Genomic DNA, 19215 nt, shown 5'->3' with positions numbered 1-19215 from the left:
CTGTCCCCATGACTTGTCCTACCTGCCTATCTTCTTTTCCATCTATCCACTCCACCCTCCTCCCTGACCCATCATCTTCATCCCCTTCCCCACTCACCTATTGTACTCTATGCTACTTTCTCCCCAACCCCAACCTCCTCTAGCATATCTCTCCACCCTTCAGGCTCTCTGCCTTTATTCCTGATGAAGGGCTTTTGCCCGAAACGTCGATTTTACTGCTCCTCTGATTCTGCCTGAACTGCTGTGCTCTTGCAGCACCACTAATACAGAATCTGGTTTCCAGCATCTGCAGTCATTATTTTTACCTCTCTAAAGTTGGAGTCAGTTCAAAAAGTGATTGAACTCTTGCTCAAAGACAATATAATCAAAGTGAGTTGCAGTGTATGGAGTTCACACATAGTAACAGTATCAAAACCAGATGGTACCTAATGATTATGTGTGAACTATCAGAAAGTCAATATATTTACAAAATCTGAATCAAATCCTATTCCTCATTTGGAAGACTGTATTAAGATGGAGAAGCAAATTACATTTCTAGGTTGGGCTTACTGAGATGATATTGGCAGGTACCTTTATTCAAAAGAGTGAAGGAAATTTTGGCTGTTTTGACACCAAATGGACTGTAATGGTTTAAAGTCATTTACATTCCGTATCAAAAATATGTCACACATTTAACCTATTAATTATTTTTTGGGGTGGCACGGCGGCTCAGTGGTTAGCACTACTGCCTCACAGTACCAGGGACCCAGGTTTGACTCCAGCCTCGGATGACTGTCTGTGTGGAGTTTGCACATTCTCCCTGTGTCTGCGTAGGTTTCCTCCAACAGTCCAAAGATGTGCAGGTCAGGTGAATTGGCCATGCTAAATTGCCCACAGTGTTAGGTGCATTAGTCAGAGGGAAATGGGTCTGGGTGGGTTACACTTTGGAGGGTCGGTGTCGACTTGTTAGGCCAAAGGGCCTGTTTCCACGTGATAGGGAATCTAATCTTAAAAATAAAACTTTAAAACATTTCAAAGACAAAACAATAAAGTCATTTTAGGATTACCCAATTTTGGGGAGTGCATTGATGATCTGGTGATTTCTAGTCATCCAAGGAAGGAACATTTGCAACATCTATCAAAATTGTGAGATCGACTTCGGTAGGCGGGCTTGGTGATAAACCTGGCTAAGGATGAGTTCACAAAAACTCAAGTTGTGTTCATGGGCTATATAATTGAACATGGAAAGATGGCCCCAACTGATGTGAAAACAATGGTGATGGAGCAGTTTCCCAAACCATCAACAAAGAGGGAAGTACTACAATCCTTGGGTCTGAGTGTTTTTGTTGGAAGATTGTATCAAATTTTAGCATTGTAATTGCACCACTGACTGACTTGTGCAGAAACTTTCAGTGGATGCAGAAATGTCAGAATTCAGTTGACAGCATGAACGCTGTGTTAACCACTGTCCTCGTGTTAGTCACACCTAATTAAGCAAAGCCATTCAAGTTGACTATCGATGGAGTGATGCGGCTGTCAGTGCTAAACTCTTGCAAACTGAGAAGATAGACAAACCTATTAAGTATTTTTCCAGAAAACTGAATAACCATCAACAGAAATATTCCACAATTGAGAAGGAGATATTGTGCTTACTGTAGGCATTGAACATTTCTACTTTCATATTGCCACTAATGTGTCTGAGACAATTGTATAAACAGATCTTAACCCCTTAAAATATGTGGAAAACTTAAGGATAAAAATTCCAGACTGTTGATTTGGAGCTCAATATTTCAGCCATTCAATTTGAAAATTGTACACATGGAAGGACAAGAGAACACAATTGTCAATGGATTATCACAACTTTGATTTAGGAAGTCAGTTGGTGGTGGGAAAAACAATTTGAACTGGATGTTTGCAGTGAACATTTGCATGCTTTGAGTGAAAGTAATGTACTGTATTGCAATCTACGAATAGTGGAAGATTAAATATTTTTTAAAATGAAGCTTTCTTTCTGGTTCATTATTTGAAGGGGGAAGGTGTGATGATATTATGGTTTTAGGAGCATATTTTGATGTTTTATTTTTAGTTTTAGTTTCTCAGTAGCCGTTTTTGGGGTCTTGAAATTGGGTTTTGGAGCTGCAATACATCTCTCCCTGCTACTCTCTTTCTCTCCGAGAAAATTCTCTTGATGATTTTCCTGCTGGACTAGAGAACTGCATGTGAGACAATCTATTTTACTGAATTTGCCTTTTTAAATGTGTATTTATGTGACGTTACTATATTGAAACAGTTACTGTTTAGTAGTTAAATAATTATATTATTCTGTTAAGGTTTCCAACAGAGTTATGTAATTCCAATTTCTTTCTTTCTTTTGATGCATTTGAACTGTTGTATATGAAGAAGGTGTGTTTTGCTTCAAGATTGGTAGTTTGATCAATCAAATTTCATCTGGAAGACAAAGCCTGGCACTTGGCTTTAAAATAAGGTAGAAAAATAGCCTAAACCCTATCTTCTTAATATATTTAGAGAGGGGTTTGTCTGGTTTATAGCAGTCTTGCACTCAGCTGAACTAGGATGTAAGAAACGCGATACTTTCAAAACAAAAAGTGTCATAGAGATAGCCAATATCTGCTGTATCCTGATAGCAATGCCCTGACCAATGGCTTTGTGCGTGGGAAATCATGTCTCACAAACTAGATTGAGTTTTTTGAAGAAGGAACAAAGAGTATTGAAGAGGGCAGAGTGGTAGACGTGATTTCTATGGACTTCAGTAAGGCGTTGGACAAAGTTCTCCATGGGAGACTGATGAGCATGGTTAGATCTCATTGAATACAGGGAGAACTAGCCATTTGGATACAGAACTAGCTCAAAGGTAGAAGACAGAGGGTGGTGGTGGAGGGTTGTTTTTCGGACATGGAGGCCTGTGACCAGTGGAGTGCCACAAGGATTGGCATTTTGTCATTTATATAAATGATTTGGATGCAAGCATAAGAGGTACAGTTAGTAAGTTTGCAGATGACACCAAAATTGGAGGTGTTGTGGACAGCGAAGAGGGTTACCTCACATTACAACAGGATCTTCACCAGATTGGCCAATGGGCTGAGAAGTGGTGTTGGAGTTTAATTCAAATAAATGCAAGGTGCTGCATTTTGGGAAAGCAAATCTTAGCAGGATTTATACACTTAATGGTAAGGTCCCAGGGAGTGTTGCTGAACAAAGAGACCTTGGAATGCAGGTTCATAGCTCCTTGAAAGTGGAGTCACAGGTAGATAGGATAGTGAAGAAGGCATTTGGTATGCTTCCTTTTATTGGTCAGAGTATTGAATACAGGAGTTGGAAGGTCATTTTGCGGCTGTAAAGGACATTAGTTAGGCCACTGTTGGAATATTGCATGCAATTCTGGTCTCCTTCCTATCGGAAAGATGTTGTGAAACTTGAAAGGGTTCTGAAAAGATCTACAAGGATGTTGCCAGGGTTGGAGGATTTGAGCTATAGAGAAAGGCTGAATAGGCTAGGGCTGCTTTCCCTGGAGCGTCGATGGCTGAGTGGTGAGCTTATAGAGGTTTGCAAAATTATGAGAGGCATGGATAGGGTAAATAGGCAAAGTCTTTTTCCTGGGGTTGTTGAGTCCAGAACTCGAGGGCATAGGTTTAGGGTAAGAGGGGAAAGAGAGAAAAGAAACCGAAGGGGCAACCTTTTCACACATACGGTGGTGCACGTATGGCATGAGCTGCCAGGGGAAGTGGTGGAGGCTGTTACAATTGCAACATTTAAGAGGCATTTCGATGGGTATATGAATAGGAAAGGCTTGCAGGGATATGGGCCAGCTGCAGGCAGATGGGACTCGATTGGGTTGGGATATTTGGTCAGCATGGATGGGTTGAACTGAAGAGTCTGTTTCCATGCTGTACAAGTCTATGACTCTAATTTCTCTGACAGGTCTGAGAATGAAGATGGCCTGTTAACTATCCCACTTGCCTCATCTTTGTGCCAATCATGCTCCAACGAATCAGTACCCACTTCTCATGTTGTGTTAAATGCAAACTCTTCAAGTCTGTTTCTTGTGCCCTCGTCTAATGAATGCAAGGTAAAAAGTTTCAAATGCTGGTCTCCTTTCAACAATGTTTAAAGAAAATTCTCTAATTGTCTAATGTCCTTGCATATTGTGTCTAACTAACATGTGACCACATCCTTCCTGCAAACTGTAAGAATTGTAGATTAGCAAGATTAGCAGGAATCAACCATAATACTTCTGGAGCAGAGCTTTTAAGATTAAATTAACCAACCTTTCTGAAAGCCTCCCTGTAATTCTGCAGCCAAAGCAATTGACACAGCAATCAAAAGAATAACAAAAACACAAGGGATGATGAAGAGAGGAATTCTTTGCTGGTTGAAAGGCACTGTGAATTCTTGATGGCCTGTAATTAAAAACAATTACTTGTCAGTGAAACTGGACAAGAAGCACGTAATCTGGCAGGAACTCTGTTATTGCATTCGTTGTTACAGTTACTTAGATGTATTAGTTCAATCCTGATTCAGTAGGGTACTCAATCTGAATTTTGCACTTTCCATTTTTTGAACAACATTTGATTGTAACCTGGTGTTAGGCACCAATTGCACTAAGTAGAAATATTGGGAAATACAGCAGGTTGTAGCATGGATGGGGAAATAATGTAAAAATATAACTTCAGTGTGAGGAAAGAGATATATATTAAAGATTAAAGCTGACTTCTAGAGAACTGACAAAGTAAATGGGGCGGCACAGTGGCTCAGTGAGATTAGACTAGATTAGATTCCCTACAGTATGGAAACAGGCCCTTCAGGCCCACAAGTCCATATTGAACACTCCGAAGAGTAACCCACCCACACCCATTCCCCTACCCTGTGTTTCTCCCTGACTAATGCACCTAATGCTATGTGCAATTTAGCATGGCCAATTCACCTGACCTGCACATCTTTGGACTGTGGGAGGAAACTGGAGCACCCGGAGGAAACCCACACAGACACGGGGAGAATGTGCAAACTCCACACAGTTACCTGAGGCAGGAATTGAACTCAGGTCCCTGGCACTGTGAGGCAGCAGTTAGCGTTGCTACCTCACAGTGACAGGGACCCATGTTTGATTCCAGCCTTGGGCGACTATCTGTGAGAAGTTTGCACTTTCTCACAGTGTCTGTGTAGGTTTCCTCCAGGAGCTCCGTTTTCTCCCACAGTCCAAAGATGTGCGGGTCAGGTGAATTGGCCATGCTAAATTGCCCATAGCATTAAGTGCATTAATCAGAGAGAAATAAGTCCGGGTAGATTACTCTTCAGAAGGTCGGTGTGGACTTGTTGTGCCAAAGGGCCTGTTTCCACACTGTAGGGAATCTAATCTAAATGTTGCAGAAAACAGAGAAACCTCCAAATGGTAGATGAATTGAATTGTGGCAAATAGAACTCTTATGGGTCTGGATTCAGTCATACACTTTGGACATTTGATTTGTAGATTTGATTTATAGATTAGAGTATCTTCTAAATGAAGGAATTATGATGAAATGATTACTATTGGTAATACACAAAATCTAAGAACTGGAGAATTCTAGAAGTTGTAATATAAGTTTAGGACACAGATAGAACAAATGAGAGCATAGAGTGTATTGAATATAAAGATCAGTGCAGTAAAATCAAGATTCAATTTAAAATGGCATACCAGAGCATATCAAATTGACATCTTCTTTATGTTCACAGTCATGATTGGCCATTACTGACAATTGGCAGTCCCACAGGAATAATTCACTCCCCTTGCATTTAATTTCATCAATCCATATTGTGCCATTTCCTCTTTCAAACAGCACCTCTTCCAGAGGTGAGATTGGAATACCACAGTTTAAATGCCGACAGATCACAGCAGCATCCTGCTTATCCCAGGAATCATCACAAACTGTTCCCCATGTACCATTGATGAATATTTCAACTCTTCCAGAACAATTATTAAATCCTGCAGCCAGCTGCAATTCTGCAGAAACAAAAGTTGTGTGTGAGAATTTGAAGTGTTTTAACTTGCAATTGAATATAATTGCTTTGTTTGCCTTGTTCCAGGATTAAGAAAAAAAAATGACACAGGGTGTACCATCTACAAAGTACATTGCAATAACTTATCAAAACTCCTTCAACAGCACTTTCAAAACACATGACCTCTGACACATATGTAGACAAGGTCACAAGGTCATATGTATAGTGTACCAGCAGCTAAAATGCCACTCCAAGCTACATACCATCTTCAAATTCATCTGCTATCATTTCCTTTTTGGTCGCTCAGTCAAAATCTTCTACCTCCCCTAGATAGCAACACTATGTTCCTGCATCCCAAGGACTGTTGTCGTTCATGAAGACAGATCATTACCCCACTCTCTTCAAGAAATAGGACAAACAAGAAATGCTGGATGAGCCAGTGACAGCCTGGTCACGTGATGTGAATTTTTAAAAATTCACAGCTCTGGGATAATTTGCTGCAATCCAAAAAATAAATAAGTTGACCAATTTGTACAGCAGAAGATAACTGTTTCCTCATGTTTAAAGAGAGATCATTTAAAACATGGAAATGGAGCCTGCTGAGTGTAATTGAAAAGTTGACAGTTATGTTGAACTTTGCCAGATTTCAACAGTCCTGAACAGAGGCAATATGTTCATTCCAGTGTGAAATACTAAATAAATGCAGTCTGACAGCTGATGCTGTGTTGCTTTGTTCAGACTATTTTTCCCAATATTTTGTCCCCGGATTAATCTTTCAACCATTTCCATTAATGAGTGATACCAAATTATCAAGCGTTTGATGCTATGTTCCTGTTACTACCACTAGTATAACCAATCCTGATGGGTGTGATACCAGCTGGCAATTGAAGACAATTGTGCACTATACTTAACTCAGGCATTTGCACTCGCTGCTCTACATTAAATAATTGGTCGGAAAAAGTGAGGATTGGAGATCAGAATCAAAAAGTGTGGGACTGGATAGAACAGCAGGACAGGCAGCATCCGAGGAGCAGGAGTTCAACATTTTGGGTACAAGCCCTTCATAACATTCCTGATGAAGGTCTTATGCACGAAACATCAACTCTCCTGCTCCTCGGATGCTGCCTGACCTACTGTGCTTTTCCAGTGGCATACTTTTTGACATGAAATAATTGGTATTAATGATGCAAAATAATTGTAAAAGTTGAAATGATGGACAGATTGTAAAGAACCACTTTAGTATTGATATCAGAAATTTCACAAAGAAACAAAAAAGGAATCCTACTGCATGACACTTGTTCATATCCATATCAACAATTACCAAACTTTTCTGAAGCTGGTTGCGTTTTACTGTTCTTCATGTCTCCCACATTGCGTATTTTCCTTGGAATTAGTTCTAAAAAAGAAACATTTAGTTACTACAGCAACAAGTTGTGTTCATACAGCACACTAGATGTCCCAAGCCACTTCATGGGACCACAATACATAAAACAAAATATAACACGGAGGCAAAGAGTAGATATTGGATCAGAAGATAAAAGTCATGGTCAATTGGGGTCAGATTTTAAGAGGTATTGTAAGGGAGAAAAGAGATGGATAGAAACAGGGTGGTGAAGTGAAAGAATTATGAAGCTGAGGACCTAAGCAATTGAAGACATCTCTATGCAGCAATTGTAATTGGACATGCCCAAGAGACCAGGCTTACTGGATGGCAGATATGTAGGAGAATTATAGGGCTGCAGCAGTTTAAAGTAATAGGGAGTTGTCAAGTAGTGGAAGCAATTATGAACTGGGATGAAAATTTCAAAACAAAATGTTGCTTGACCAGGAGACCATAGAGGTGAGGGAACAAAGATATTATCTGGACACTGACAATGAAAGCGTGAATAACAAATTTGAGAATGACAGAAATATTAAAACATTGGTGAAATATTTCACGACAAAACTTTTCCAATTGCACTTCTTACCTGAACAGATAACTCCAACATCTTCCTGGTGGTCACAATTATGTTCACCCCATGGTGAAGATGGACATTGCCACAAGAACATATCATGCAAGCGACAGTTCACATCATCGAGCCAGATCGGTCCAGAACCGCTTCCAAATGTAACATCAACATCCACAGATTGGGCAGATCCACAGCTGAGCTGTTTACAAACAACTTCCGCATCCTCCATATCAAAAGAATCAGCACAAACAGTCCCCCAGGTCCCATTGTAGAAAACTTCGACTCTGCCCTGACATGGGTTTGCTCCATCCTGCAGCCTAACAGCTCTGTAGTCTGTAGAACAAACAGTGAATTTTAACCTGAAACAAAGTCAGATATTGCTGGAAAAACTCAGCAGGTCTGGCAGCATTTGCTGAAAGGAACCAGAGTTTCTGTTTCAAGTCCGGTGACTTTATCAGAACTGATCGCAGCTTGGAAAAACTGAATTTTTACGATGAAGAACAGATTGGGGATGGGAGAAGGGAGAGATGAGTGAATAGATGGAGATGGAGATGGAGCCCAGAGAGAGAGGTGTGAAAGAGTTTGGTCAACATGGAGATTATTGACAGGCCAGGAGAGAAGATAAACTGAACAATTGACCTTGAGAGCCAAAGAATGGAAAGTCTGTGCTGAAAGCAAAACCTTGCAGTGTGATAATAGGCGCAAGAGTGGGTGAAAATGGGTTGGCTGTGTTAAAAGCAATCCATGTTATGACACGACTGATTATGGGGATGGGGAAGAAATATCAAACAATGAAATCAGGCTGTAAAGTTATTGAATTTGATACCGAGTGCCAGAGACTACAGGATCTCAAAGTGGAACATGAGATGTTTACTCTGAGGCTCACTGGAACACTGCTGCAGGTCTGTATCAGAAATGGGACCATGTGGTGATGTGCTGAAATGGCATGCAGTTGGACGCTCTGAGTCATTTAAATGAACAGAATGTTGGTGTTCTATGAAGTGGTCACCCAATTTGCATTTCATGTTGCCAATGTAGAGGAGACCACACAGTGGCTGAAGTTGATTAGATTGAATAAAGTAAAAAAAAATTGCTGCTTAACCTGGAAGGGATGTCCTATGGTCTTGGATGAGGAGGAAGGAGGAGGTAAGCAGGTGTTACACCATCTGCGATTGCACAGGAAGGTAACATGGGAATGTAAGGACATGTTGGGAATGAAGGAGGAGTGGACCAGAGTGTCCCAGAGGCAAAGGTAGTTTTGGAAAGCTGAGATAGAAGAGGAGGTGAAAGTATGACTTTTTGTGGCATCCTGTTGGAGGTGTTGGAAATGACAGCTTACAATCCTTTGGAAGTGGAGGATGGTGGGATGGTAAGTGAGGACTGGGGAACCTGTCATATTTGTGGGAGGGAGGAGAATGGGTGAGGGCAGAAGTGCTGGAGATGGACCGGGCATCTCTGAGGCTACAGTTGCAGAGAATCCTTGATTGAGGAAAAAGTGGGCATTTTTGAGGCCCCCAAGTGGAAGGTGACATCATCACAACAGATTCAACATAGATAGAGAAAATGGGAGAATAAGATGGCATCCTTACAGAAAGTAGGATGTGAGAACATTTATTCCAACCAACCGTTGGAGCTGGTTAGTTTGTAATGAATATTAGTAGCACCTCCCCCCACCCCAAAATGGAAAGGGAGTGGTCAAGGAAGCAAAGGGAAGTTTTGGAGCAGAACCAGATGAAGGGAACAGCATAGTGGAAATTGGAAGCGAAATTGATATTTTTTCCCAGTTCAGAATGAGAGAGGGAAGCAGCACAATGATGTCATCAATTTTTCAAAAAAAAAGAGTTGTGAAAGGTTTCAGTAATATTTGAACAGAGATGTTCCATATGTCCCACCAAGAGCCAAGTCTAACTGGGACCTGTGCTGGTAATCATAGCCACATCATTGTTCTGAAGAAAGTGAGAGGACTTCGAGGAGAAGTTGTTCAAAGTGAGGATGAGCTTGTCAAAGCAGATGAGGGTGGTGATTGGGCCGCAACATCATGTCTAGCCCACAATTCATTGAGGTGGAGTGCACATTGACTAAACTAAGACTTTTGCTGAGGACAGAATGTTCAGTATCAAACTTTAACCTTCTGTTCAGTTGACTGAATTGTTCAAATCAATTGTGCAATCTAAACATCTGTTCAAAAACAATGACTACTTTTAAAATGAATTCAAAGATAGCAGTTTCCTCCACCCCAGGACAATTAGCTTAAAAATATAAAACTTAGAAGATGTTCCACTGTCTGAAATTTCCCATATGTTATCTTTATGTGAGGTCCACTACTTTTCATTTTTATAAATGATCTGGATATGAGAATAAGAGGTATAGTTGGTAAGTTTGCAGATGACACCAAAATTGGAATGTAATTGAGTGTGAAGAAGGTCACCTCAGATTACAACAGGACCTTGATCAGATGGGCCAATGGGCTAAGAGGTCCAAGATGGGGTTTAAATTTGATAAATGTAAGATGCTGCATTTTGGGAAAGCAAACCTTAGCATGACTTATACACTTATGGTAAGGACCTCAGGAATGTTGCTGAACAAAGAGACCTTGGAGTGCAGGTTCACAGCTCCTTGAAAGTGGAGTTGCAGGTAAATAGGATAGTGAAGAAGGCGTTTGGTATGCTTTCCTTTATTGGTCAGAGTATTGAGTACAAGAGTTGGGAGGTCATGTTGCGGCTGTACAGGTCATTGGTTAGGCCACTGTTGGAATATTGTGTGCAATTCTGGTCTCCTTCCCATTGGAAAGATGTTGCGAAACTTGAAAGAGTTCAGAAAAAAATTACAAAGATGTTGCCAGGTTTGGAGGATTTCAGCTATAGGGACAGGTTGAATAGGCTAGGGCTGTTTTCCCTGGAGTGTCGGAGGCTGAGGGGTGACCTTATGGAGGTGTATAAAATCATGAAAGGCATGGATAGGATAAATAGACAAAGTCTTTTCCCTGGGGTGGGGGGAGGGGAGTCCAGAACTAGAAGGCATAGGTTGAGAGGGGAAAGCTATAAAAGAGACCTAAGGGACAACCTTTTCATGGAAAGGGTCGTATGTGTATGGAATGAGCTGCCAGAAGAAGTGGTGGAGGCTAATACAATTGCAACATTTAAAAGGCATCTGGATGGGTATATGAATGGGAAGGGTTTGGAGGGATATGGGCCAGGTACTGGCAGGTGGGAGTAGATTGGGTTGGTATATCTGGTCTGCATGGGCAAGTTGGGCTAAAGGGTATGTTTCCATACTGTACATCTCCATGACTCTACAAGTGAACCAATGGCCTTTTCCTTAATTAATGCATTAGGCCACACATTGAATTATTCATTGATTACCAGGAATAAATGTGAATATCAATCCGTGCCCAGTTTTTTTGAAGAGTTCCATTTGACAGGACTGGAAATGGTAAATATTTTAAAGGACATATTACCTGAGCAGATAACACCAGCATCTTCTTTATGATTGCAGTCACTGTCACTCCATGACTCCATCAGACATTCCCATAGAACAGAATCATTCACTCCACAGTCTAACCAAATAGGCCCCACTCCTGGACCAAACCAACTGGAAACTGTTGCAGTTAGAGCTTGTCCACATTTCAGTTGGTTACAAACAACCTGGGCTTCTGCTAAATCCCAGGAATCATCGCATGCAGTTCCCCAGCTTCCATTGTAGTAAAGTTCCACCCTTCCAGCACAGTCACTTCCACCATCCACCAGTCTTATCTGAATTTGATCTAAAATGACAGGAATGAAAAAGAATTGTTGAGAATTATCAACTGCAACTCCTCACAACATATGCTACAATGCTACAAATAATCATGGGTATGAAAAAGAAAAGTAAAATGACTAATTTTATTATTTTAATTTACAGAGCTCAGCTCCATCTGAACCTGCTTGAGAAATTAAGCCTGAGTTTAAAATCCAGTTTCTTTACATAGGCGTCATATTTCAGGTCAGCATTTTTTTATCTGTCTCAAAGATAAAGGTCTTGTTGATTAGCTGGGTGAAATATTCGGGCGCACTTATCGCCAAAATGAGACTAATGGAAAGTAAACATCCATGCAGAAAAGCTGTCAATCTTTCTTTGCACACTTCATAACTATCTAAGGATAGTTACGGCTCAGAAAGAAAAGATTCGAACTAATAGTGCTATGGTATTCAGGATTCATCATCGATACCAATCACACTATTTTCTTCTAGCTCCTTCTATCTCATATGCACACCTACTTTCCCATTTCACCAAACAGTGGACAGACCTACCCGTTCCACGTGGTTGTAGACACCCTGTTAGAACATAAGATTCTCCTGAATATTGCATTAATGTTATTATCGACTCTGCGGGCAGCAGGACATTGGTTAGATATGAGGAAATAAAGAAGGTCATACCAGAGCACACCACTCCCACGTCATCTCCAATTGATGACTGCTCCGATTTTGTAAAAGTGCAATTCCAAAGGAAGGGTTCACTCCCGTTGCACCTGACATTACTGAGCCAGGTCGGTCCGGTGCCTTTCCCAAACTTCAAGTGGTTGTAAATGTTTATTGCAGAACCACATTTCAGCTGTCTGCACACCACTTCTGCTTCATTGAAATTCCACTGAGTGTCAGTCACTCTCCCCCAGACACCGTCATAATAAACCTCTACACGGCCTTCGCAAATGCTCTCTCCGTTCGCCAATCGTAACTGCCAATCTTCACCTGTAAGAATGCAATTTTATAATCAACGTTCATGCAATGTTTCAAAATAGACAGCAACTGAACATAAGCTATGACCATTAATCTTATTGCACAATTTATCTATTCCCCCAGTTAATGAATAGAGAATAGAAAGCGGGAATAGAAAGGAGGCAATAATTGAAATGTAGAGATCGTCAGGAAGATTAATGTTTCAAAAGACTTGGTCAGAGCTGCTGTGCTCAGATGGACAGGGTCTTTCCGAGCGGGGAAGATGTTGTCAATTTATTACTTTTATTATTATTTTCAGGGATGTTGCTACCACTGGAGAGGCCTGGTGACGGTTTGTGACTTCCATTAATCTTGCAATCCTATTCTGCAGGTAAAGACATATTTTACCAAGTAAGTGTGGTGTGCGAGTTGAAAGGCAATTTGCTGGTGCTGGTGTTTTCCTGCGGCTGTTGCCTTTAATTCCATAAATGATGGATGTCTCGGACTTGGAAGTTGCCGATGGAGCTTTGATGAATTGTTGCAGTGAATCTTTGGAATAACAGATCTGTTCCATATCGATCTGATATAGCGTATTATTAGTTGCATATCATGACTGAGGATGTCCAATAAGAGAGGGGTTCGTCTCGTATGACCATGTCGTATATGAGAAGGAATAGGCCGTTTGGCTCATTGAGTCTGAGCTGTCATGGGATCACGGCTGGTCTGTTTCTCAATCAGGCTCTCCTGCCTTCTCCAGGTAACTCTTGATTCACTTACTAATCGAGAACCTATCTATTCCTTTCTTAAATGCACTCAAGGACTTCACTTCCACAACCCTCTGCAGCAATGAGTTTTACAGAGTCACCACCAAAGTGGCCAAAATGGGTGATCTACAGGGCACTTCTGGTGTTATGTGTCAGCCTTTTCCTTTATAGTTGAGCATATCAATCATTGCCAATTGGAATGTTTTTGTAATATCTTCAAATAGCGTTTTGGTTAATTTTCCAGAATTCCTGACAGGAATTGACAAGGCTACAGGGGTTAATCTGATCAATTGTTTAACTTCACTTTGTGCTTTTGATTCTGTGGTTTAGTATGGCACGTAGCCTTATGCTGAAGCTTCTCAAGGTTGCACCCTCATCCTTAGGTGTATCATTTATTGTTTATTCTTCTGCAGTCCTCATTAAGAGGGTGGCGGTCATCTGCCTTGAAGGTAATGGTACAACGAAAGGTATGGCATATGTTTGTGGTGAAATGAAATATTGCTGCTTATTATGGATGTCCAGCCAAAGAGTGTGGTGCTGGAAAGCACAGCCAGTCAGGCTGAGAGATAAATGGCCCATTTATCTCTCAGCCCCCTTGGCCCACAAGCCTCATTCCTGATGAAGGGTTTATGCCCGGAACATCAATTCTCCTGCTTCTCGGATGCTGCCTGACCGACTGTGCTTTTCCAATACCACACTCTTCCACTCTGATCTCCACCATCTGCAGTCTTCACTTTCTCCTTATGGATATCCAGTTTTGGGCTATTTGATTTGCCCTGGAACAAACCAATTGAGTGCTGTATTAGTGACAAACTATTGTTGAGGGCACCCTCTCTGCAAAGATGGCATTTTCCACAATAAGAAGTCCATTGTAGTTACAGGCACCAATATTGCCATTGATAGGTGCATCTGAGTTGAGTAGATATGTTTAGGTAATGTGCTTCTCTTGTATTTGTTCCCTTATTACCTGCTGCATGGCTAGGTCTTCACAACTGGCCAAGCATCCTCTCTCATGATGGCAGTGACAGAAAGTTCACTACACACATTGAAGAAATCAACACAGAGTGCTTTTAATACTCTCCTATCGGACTGAAATTTGGTAGACTGTTAACTGAGTCAATAACAATAATTCACTAGAAGAATAATTTTCTCAGAACATTTGTGGAAAGTAAAGTCGTCATGTGTACTTTCCATACCATATTAAAAGGGTCCTGTTTTAATAAGGTGTTGACCGATTAAACAAACAAATTTAAGTAAGCACAAGTACCTAAAAAGTGTTGCATTCATTCTCTAAATAACTTTCTATCATTTAATTATTCATGGTTGCTTTGTGTTTGACTTAAAACTATAAGTCTTGTTTCCATGTACCCTCTTATCCCTGGATAGCCAATAATGGTTGGCCTCACACATAAAATTATTATGTTAGCTGGCATCCATTACTACTTTGATCATGGACAGAAGAGAGGGGAACATCCAAACTCCTTCAATACCATAAAGAAAATAATTCTTACATTTTATCATGAATGGCCTGGCAGTGAAATTAATTTAATACCCCTTTTTCCTTGATTCTGGCACCAGTATCTAAATAAAAACTTTCTCAATGTTATCAGTTCCTTTCACAATATCAAAATTCACATAAAATCATTATTTAATTGCAAGGAAAGAAAAATAATTTATTACTGCATGGTCTCTTCCTAATTTAATACTTGGATGCACCAACCATATGCTGTCAACAAGTGATACTCAAATGGTATTCCATTTTCCAGGTGTGCTGGCAGTCTAAACTCTGAAGATTCAATTCAGAATGACAAATAAAAAAAATACTTGGGCTCACGATATGTGTGTTAGTATGGGCTACGAGTCATACACACCCACTTGTGACACCTGCTTCATGGTGGCGAGCTCACATCAACCTAGCATATGGCATATTGCTTTGAAAATTAATTGATCTCTAGTCAGTGTTATATCCAGTGTACCCAGCTGACATAGATTCACAGTTGGGCCCCTCACATCAAATACTCAACAGATTCATTTCAATTTCCTCTGATAACAAAGATAAATTGAAGAAAAATTAGTTACTCTGACACCTTGGTCACCGATATATCACAGGTTAAGCAGAATATGCTATTGCACATTTCCACTCACAAATAAGTAACAATATAATTATCAGAGTAATTGGTATTTCACATTGAGCTCATGCCTACCTGAACAGATGACACTAACATCATTTCTGTGTGTGCAGTCATGGTGGCCCCTGGATGCAATTGGGCAGTCAGTCAAACGGATTTCATTGCCAGTGCAAACGTGGATATAATTCCATATTGGCCCATTTCCCTCTCCAAAGTATGCACCTTCTGGAGTTGAGATTGCAGCCCCACAACTGAGTTGATTGCAGACCACAGCTGCATCTTGTAAATCCCAATGGGTATCACATACTGTGTTCCAGGTGTCATCAAACATTATTTCCACTCTTCCTGAGCAAGTATCATTACCACCAATTAACCGTGGTCTCCTTTTTCCTTTGTCCAAGAACAGTGATCATTTTTCAGTGGATTTATATTCATTTAGTAGACTTCACATTCAATTTCAAAATGTGCACAAAAGCAATCATTCAAATAAGAAAAGAAAAAAAACCTGAGAAACATTAGAAGAAACATACCATGGTGATCCAACATATTCATATCTATCATACCAATGAAACACAGCAGTGCCACAGTGAAAGAATGGGAGTTGCTTTGGAAAAACTGTTGGAACTCCTGTTGGAGAAAGTGTAGCTTATTCTATGTGAGAAGCTCAGAATCTGCTGAGGGAAGAAATTATGTGGCTCTTTCTCTTGTTGCAAATCTAGTCCTGTCTGCATATACCATTGAAGTGAAATTTACTATTAAAGTAAAATTGAAGTTTGTGCCAAATTTATAGACAGATATTAACTTCACTGGAGAGCAGTCATAATAAATTCATTAATTAGCTGGTTTTAGTTGGTTGCTGTAACTCTAGTAGAGTTGGCTTTCTCTTTATATGTTGTAATCTCAATACATGGGTCTCAATGCAACTTCCATGCAATACCACTAGGATAATGAGTGAAGCTGGAAGGAGGCAGCTTGACTGAGCTTGGGAAAAATACACAGACACAGAGATGGCTGCCTGGAGCCATTGCATCACCCGGAATTCCGATTTACACCTCTATTCCAAGAGAACAATCAACCAAACCTTACACTCCAGACTGAAACTAACTTTCGCACCTGAGTATGCAGCTCATAGACAGTATGCAGCCTAGACATTTAGCAGACATTCAACTTCAACAAAATACATTCAAATACATTCTTAACTATTTGCAGCCCACCTGACTTTAAAGAAAGAACCAGTAACACAATGGCAAGCACAGATTTAGCATGAAGATAAGAGGCCCGCATTAGTATAATTGCAGGCCCTGAACTCATCTGAAGGAGATATCCCCACAGCTATCTCCAGACGAGGGATCCCAAGAGCTACTCCCCCAACATGTAATTCCAATGGCTATTTCCAAGAACAATCCCTGGAAGGTGATCTTTGAAACCTACTGACACAGACCTGTTCTGAGTCAGGGAAACCAATGGCAACTGACCATGACCAGAAGACCTAAGAACTGACAACCTCCATGTCGTCATTGGAATCAGATTGACCTTGTTAGGTGCATGCTCCCCACTCTCTACACCCGACCCCTTCCCCTTCCACCGCATAAAGTGCAAAATTTGCACAAACACCTCCCCCCTCACTTCCTTCCAAGGCCCTAAAGGATCATATCAACTCTGGCGGAGATTTTCGTGCACATCCACCCACTTCATTTACTGCAGCACTTGCTCTCAATGTGGTTTTGTCTACATCGGGGAGACTGAGTGCCAATTTGCAGAATGTTTCAGAGAATAACTCTGGCCACATGCACCAAACATCCCCATGACCCTATAACCAACCACTTGAACTCCCCCTCACATTCCCCCAAGGATATGCAAATCCTGGCCCTCCTACATCACCAAATCAAAGCCACCCACCAACTGGAGGAAGAACACCTCAAATACCACCTGTGGACCCTACAACCACATTGCATCAACATTGACTTCACCAGTTTCCATATCTCCCCAGACCCCAACCTATCATAACCGACCTACCTACCGACCTACCTTCCCCCAGCCCCAGCCTCAACCACATTTATCTCTCAGCCCCCTTTCCCATCCACATTCCTGATGAAGGGCTTATACCCGAAACGTCAACTCTCTTGCTCCTTGGTTTCTGCCTGTCCTGCTTTACTTTTTGCAGCACCACACTTTGCAAGTCTGTTTCTCCAGCATCTACAGTCACTTTCTCATTGTTAATTATGAAGTTCTTGTTTGGGGTTGTGAACCTGGGTCCATCAGAAAAGCCTTGGCTGATCAATATATCCATTAGATTAGAATCTCCTCGGTTGAAAATTGACTCCAAGCTAACCACAGCCAGTGGTACTGTGCACTAGTGAATAGAGTGACGGGACTCGGCCTCTGTAAAACGGTTTCACTCTAGAAACCATTGACCTGACAAAAACCACAAGGCCTTAGACAAGTCCTGAGGTGAAAGCCAGGCCTACAAAACCACCAAAAGTAAGGAAAACCTTGCACTCACCCAATAAATCCAATACTCGTACCATCACATCAGTGGACTTAACCCAGACTGAAGGCCTGCACAGACCAAAGTCTTTATTGAAGCACTGGGTACGGCAAATGGGAACAACCATCTGTACTCCAAAATTGCACTTTTCCCCAGTGGTGAGCTTAAACTGCTGAGACACCAAAATTTCTAACCTAGCTAGCAGGCAGGTAGTGACACTGCAGGGACCCCAAGGTTCGGAAGCCTGATTAAAGTTTCTGTGATTAAAACTGCTGTTTAAGTTTTAAAACTGTTTAATCTGTGTTTTACTTAATTGTGTTTTTCATTACTGTCCTCTGTATAATTGTTTAGAATTTTAACTTGTATTTACTTGTACTTACTTTTTTTGTATTTAAATACACACCAAGATTCTTTTGCCTAAAATACCTGTCCACTACCTTCTTTATTTCACATTCCCTGAATAAGTCCAGTGTCAGAACCAGGGATCTGGGGGTGATTTGAACCACCTAAAAATCAGCAAATTATTGATTGCAAATCAAAACCTTGCATAATGCAGGGCTATTCGACTGATCAAGCATTACTTACTAACAGTTTTGCGTTTGGATACTGATGAGGATGATAATTAGTCAGTAGAATATAAAATACAGAAAGTGCCAAATCCCTGTCATCATGCTAGGATGCTATGTTCTCTCAAGGTGTCAGGAGCAAGGATGGCACAGAGTGACTTCAGGGTATTATTCTCATGGAGGGTAAATGAACAGGTTATGTTCCATTTTGGTTCCAACATTATTAGATGGGAAGATGAAGTCTGTAACACAGATTGTTAGGGAGCTAGGAAAGAGATTTAAAGAGCGGACTTTGAAAGCAGTCATCTCAGCTACATTCGGTATCACATGCTATTAAAAGTGTTTGGCTAGAGAATTGATGGACAATTAAATGCATCCAAATTTTGAGGCAGATATAACTTGTACAACATTGGTAGGTTGCATCGTATCATAATCAAGGCTATGATCCTGGCTGCAACATTTTTTGCTGCTGCTGACCAGTATTAAAATTAACTTGCTTTTGGATGGAACCCTGAGAGATAGATCAAAATGAAGGGAAGAAAATCTGATTTTTGGAAAAAAAATAGTCAGCAATTTATTTGACAGACCATGTTAAAGAAGATTTTTCTTCCAATCAGATTGTGAAAAAAAATGTGAAAAAAGCAATTAAACATAT

At 40.8% G+C, this 19215-nt stretch overlaps 1 protein-coding gene across 3 annotated transcripts in view; it reads right to left on the bottom strand.

The window, feature by feature from the left end:
• The window catches only part of LOC122556107 (deleted in malignant brain tumors 1 protein-like), a 71079-nt gene that overhangs the window by 14344 nt on the left and 37520 nt on the right, over nucleotides 1-19215 (bottom strand). For all 3 annotated transcript variants that reach the window (XM_043702565.1, XM_043702566.1, XM_043702567.1), the window contains 7 exons: nucleotides 15582-15896; nucleotides 12335-12646; nucleotides 11377-11682; nucleotides 7938-8252; nucleotides 7292-7366; nucleotides 5669-5974; nucleotides 4266-4397 (listed from right to left, as the gene is read on the bottom strand). In XM_043702565.1, the coding sequence (XP_043558500.1) occupies nucleotides 4266-4397; nucleotides 5669-5974; nucleotides 7292-7366; nucleotides 7938-8252; nucleotides 11377-11682; nucleotides 12335-12646; nucleotides 15582-15896 (1761 nt within the window). The remainder of the gene's footprint in view (nucleotides 1-4265; nucleotides 4398-5668; nucleotides 5975-7291; nucleotides 7367-7937; nucleotides 8253-11376; nucleotides 11683-12334; nucleotides 12647-15581; nucleotides 15897-19215) is intronic.

Source organism: Chiloscyllium plagiosum, chromosome 13 (genome assembly GCF_004010195.1).
Source record: "Chiloscyllium plagiosum isolate BGI_BamShark_2017 chromosome 13, ASM401019v2, whole genome shotgun sequence".
Lineage (NCBI taxonomy): Eukaryota > Metazoa > Chordata > Chondrichthyes > Orectolobiformes > Hemiscylliidae > Chiloscyllium > Chiloscyllium plagiosum.
This window is presented reverse-complemented; position numbering and strand designations above follow the sequence as displayed.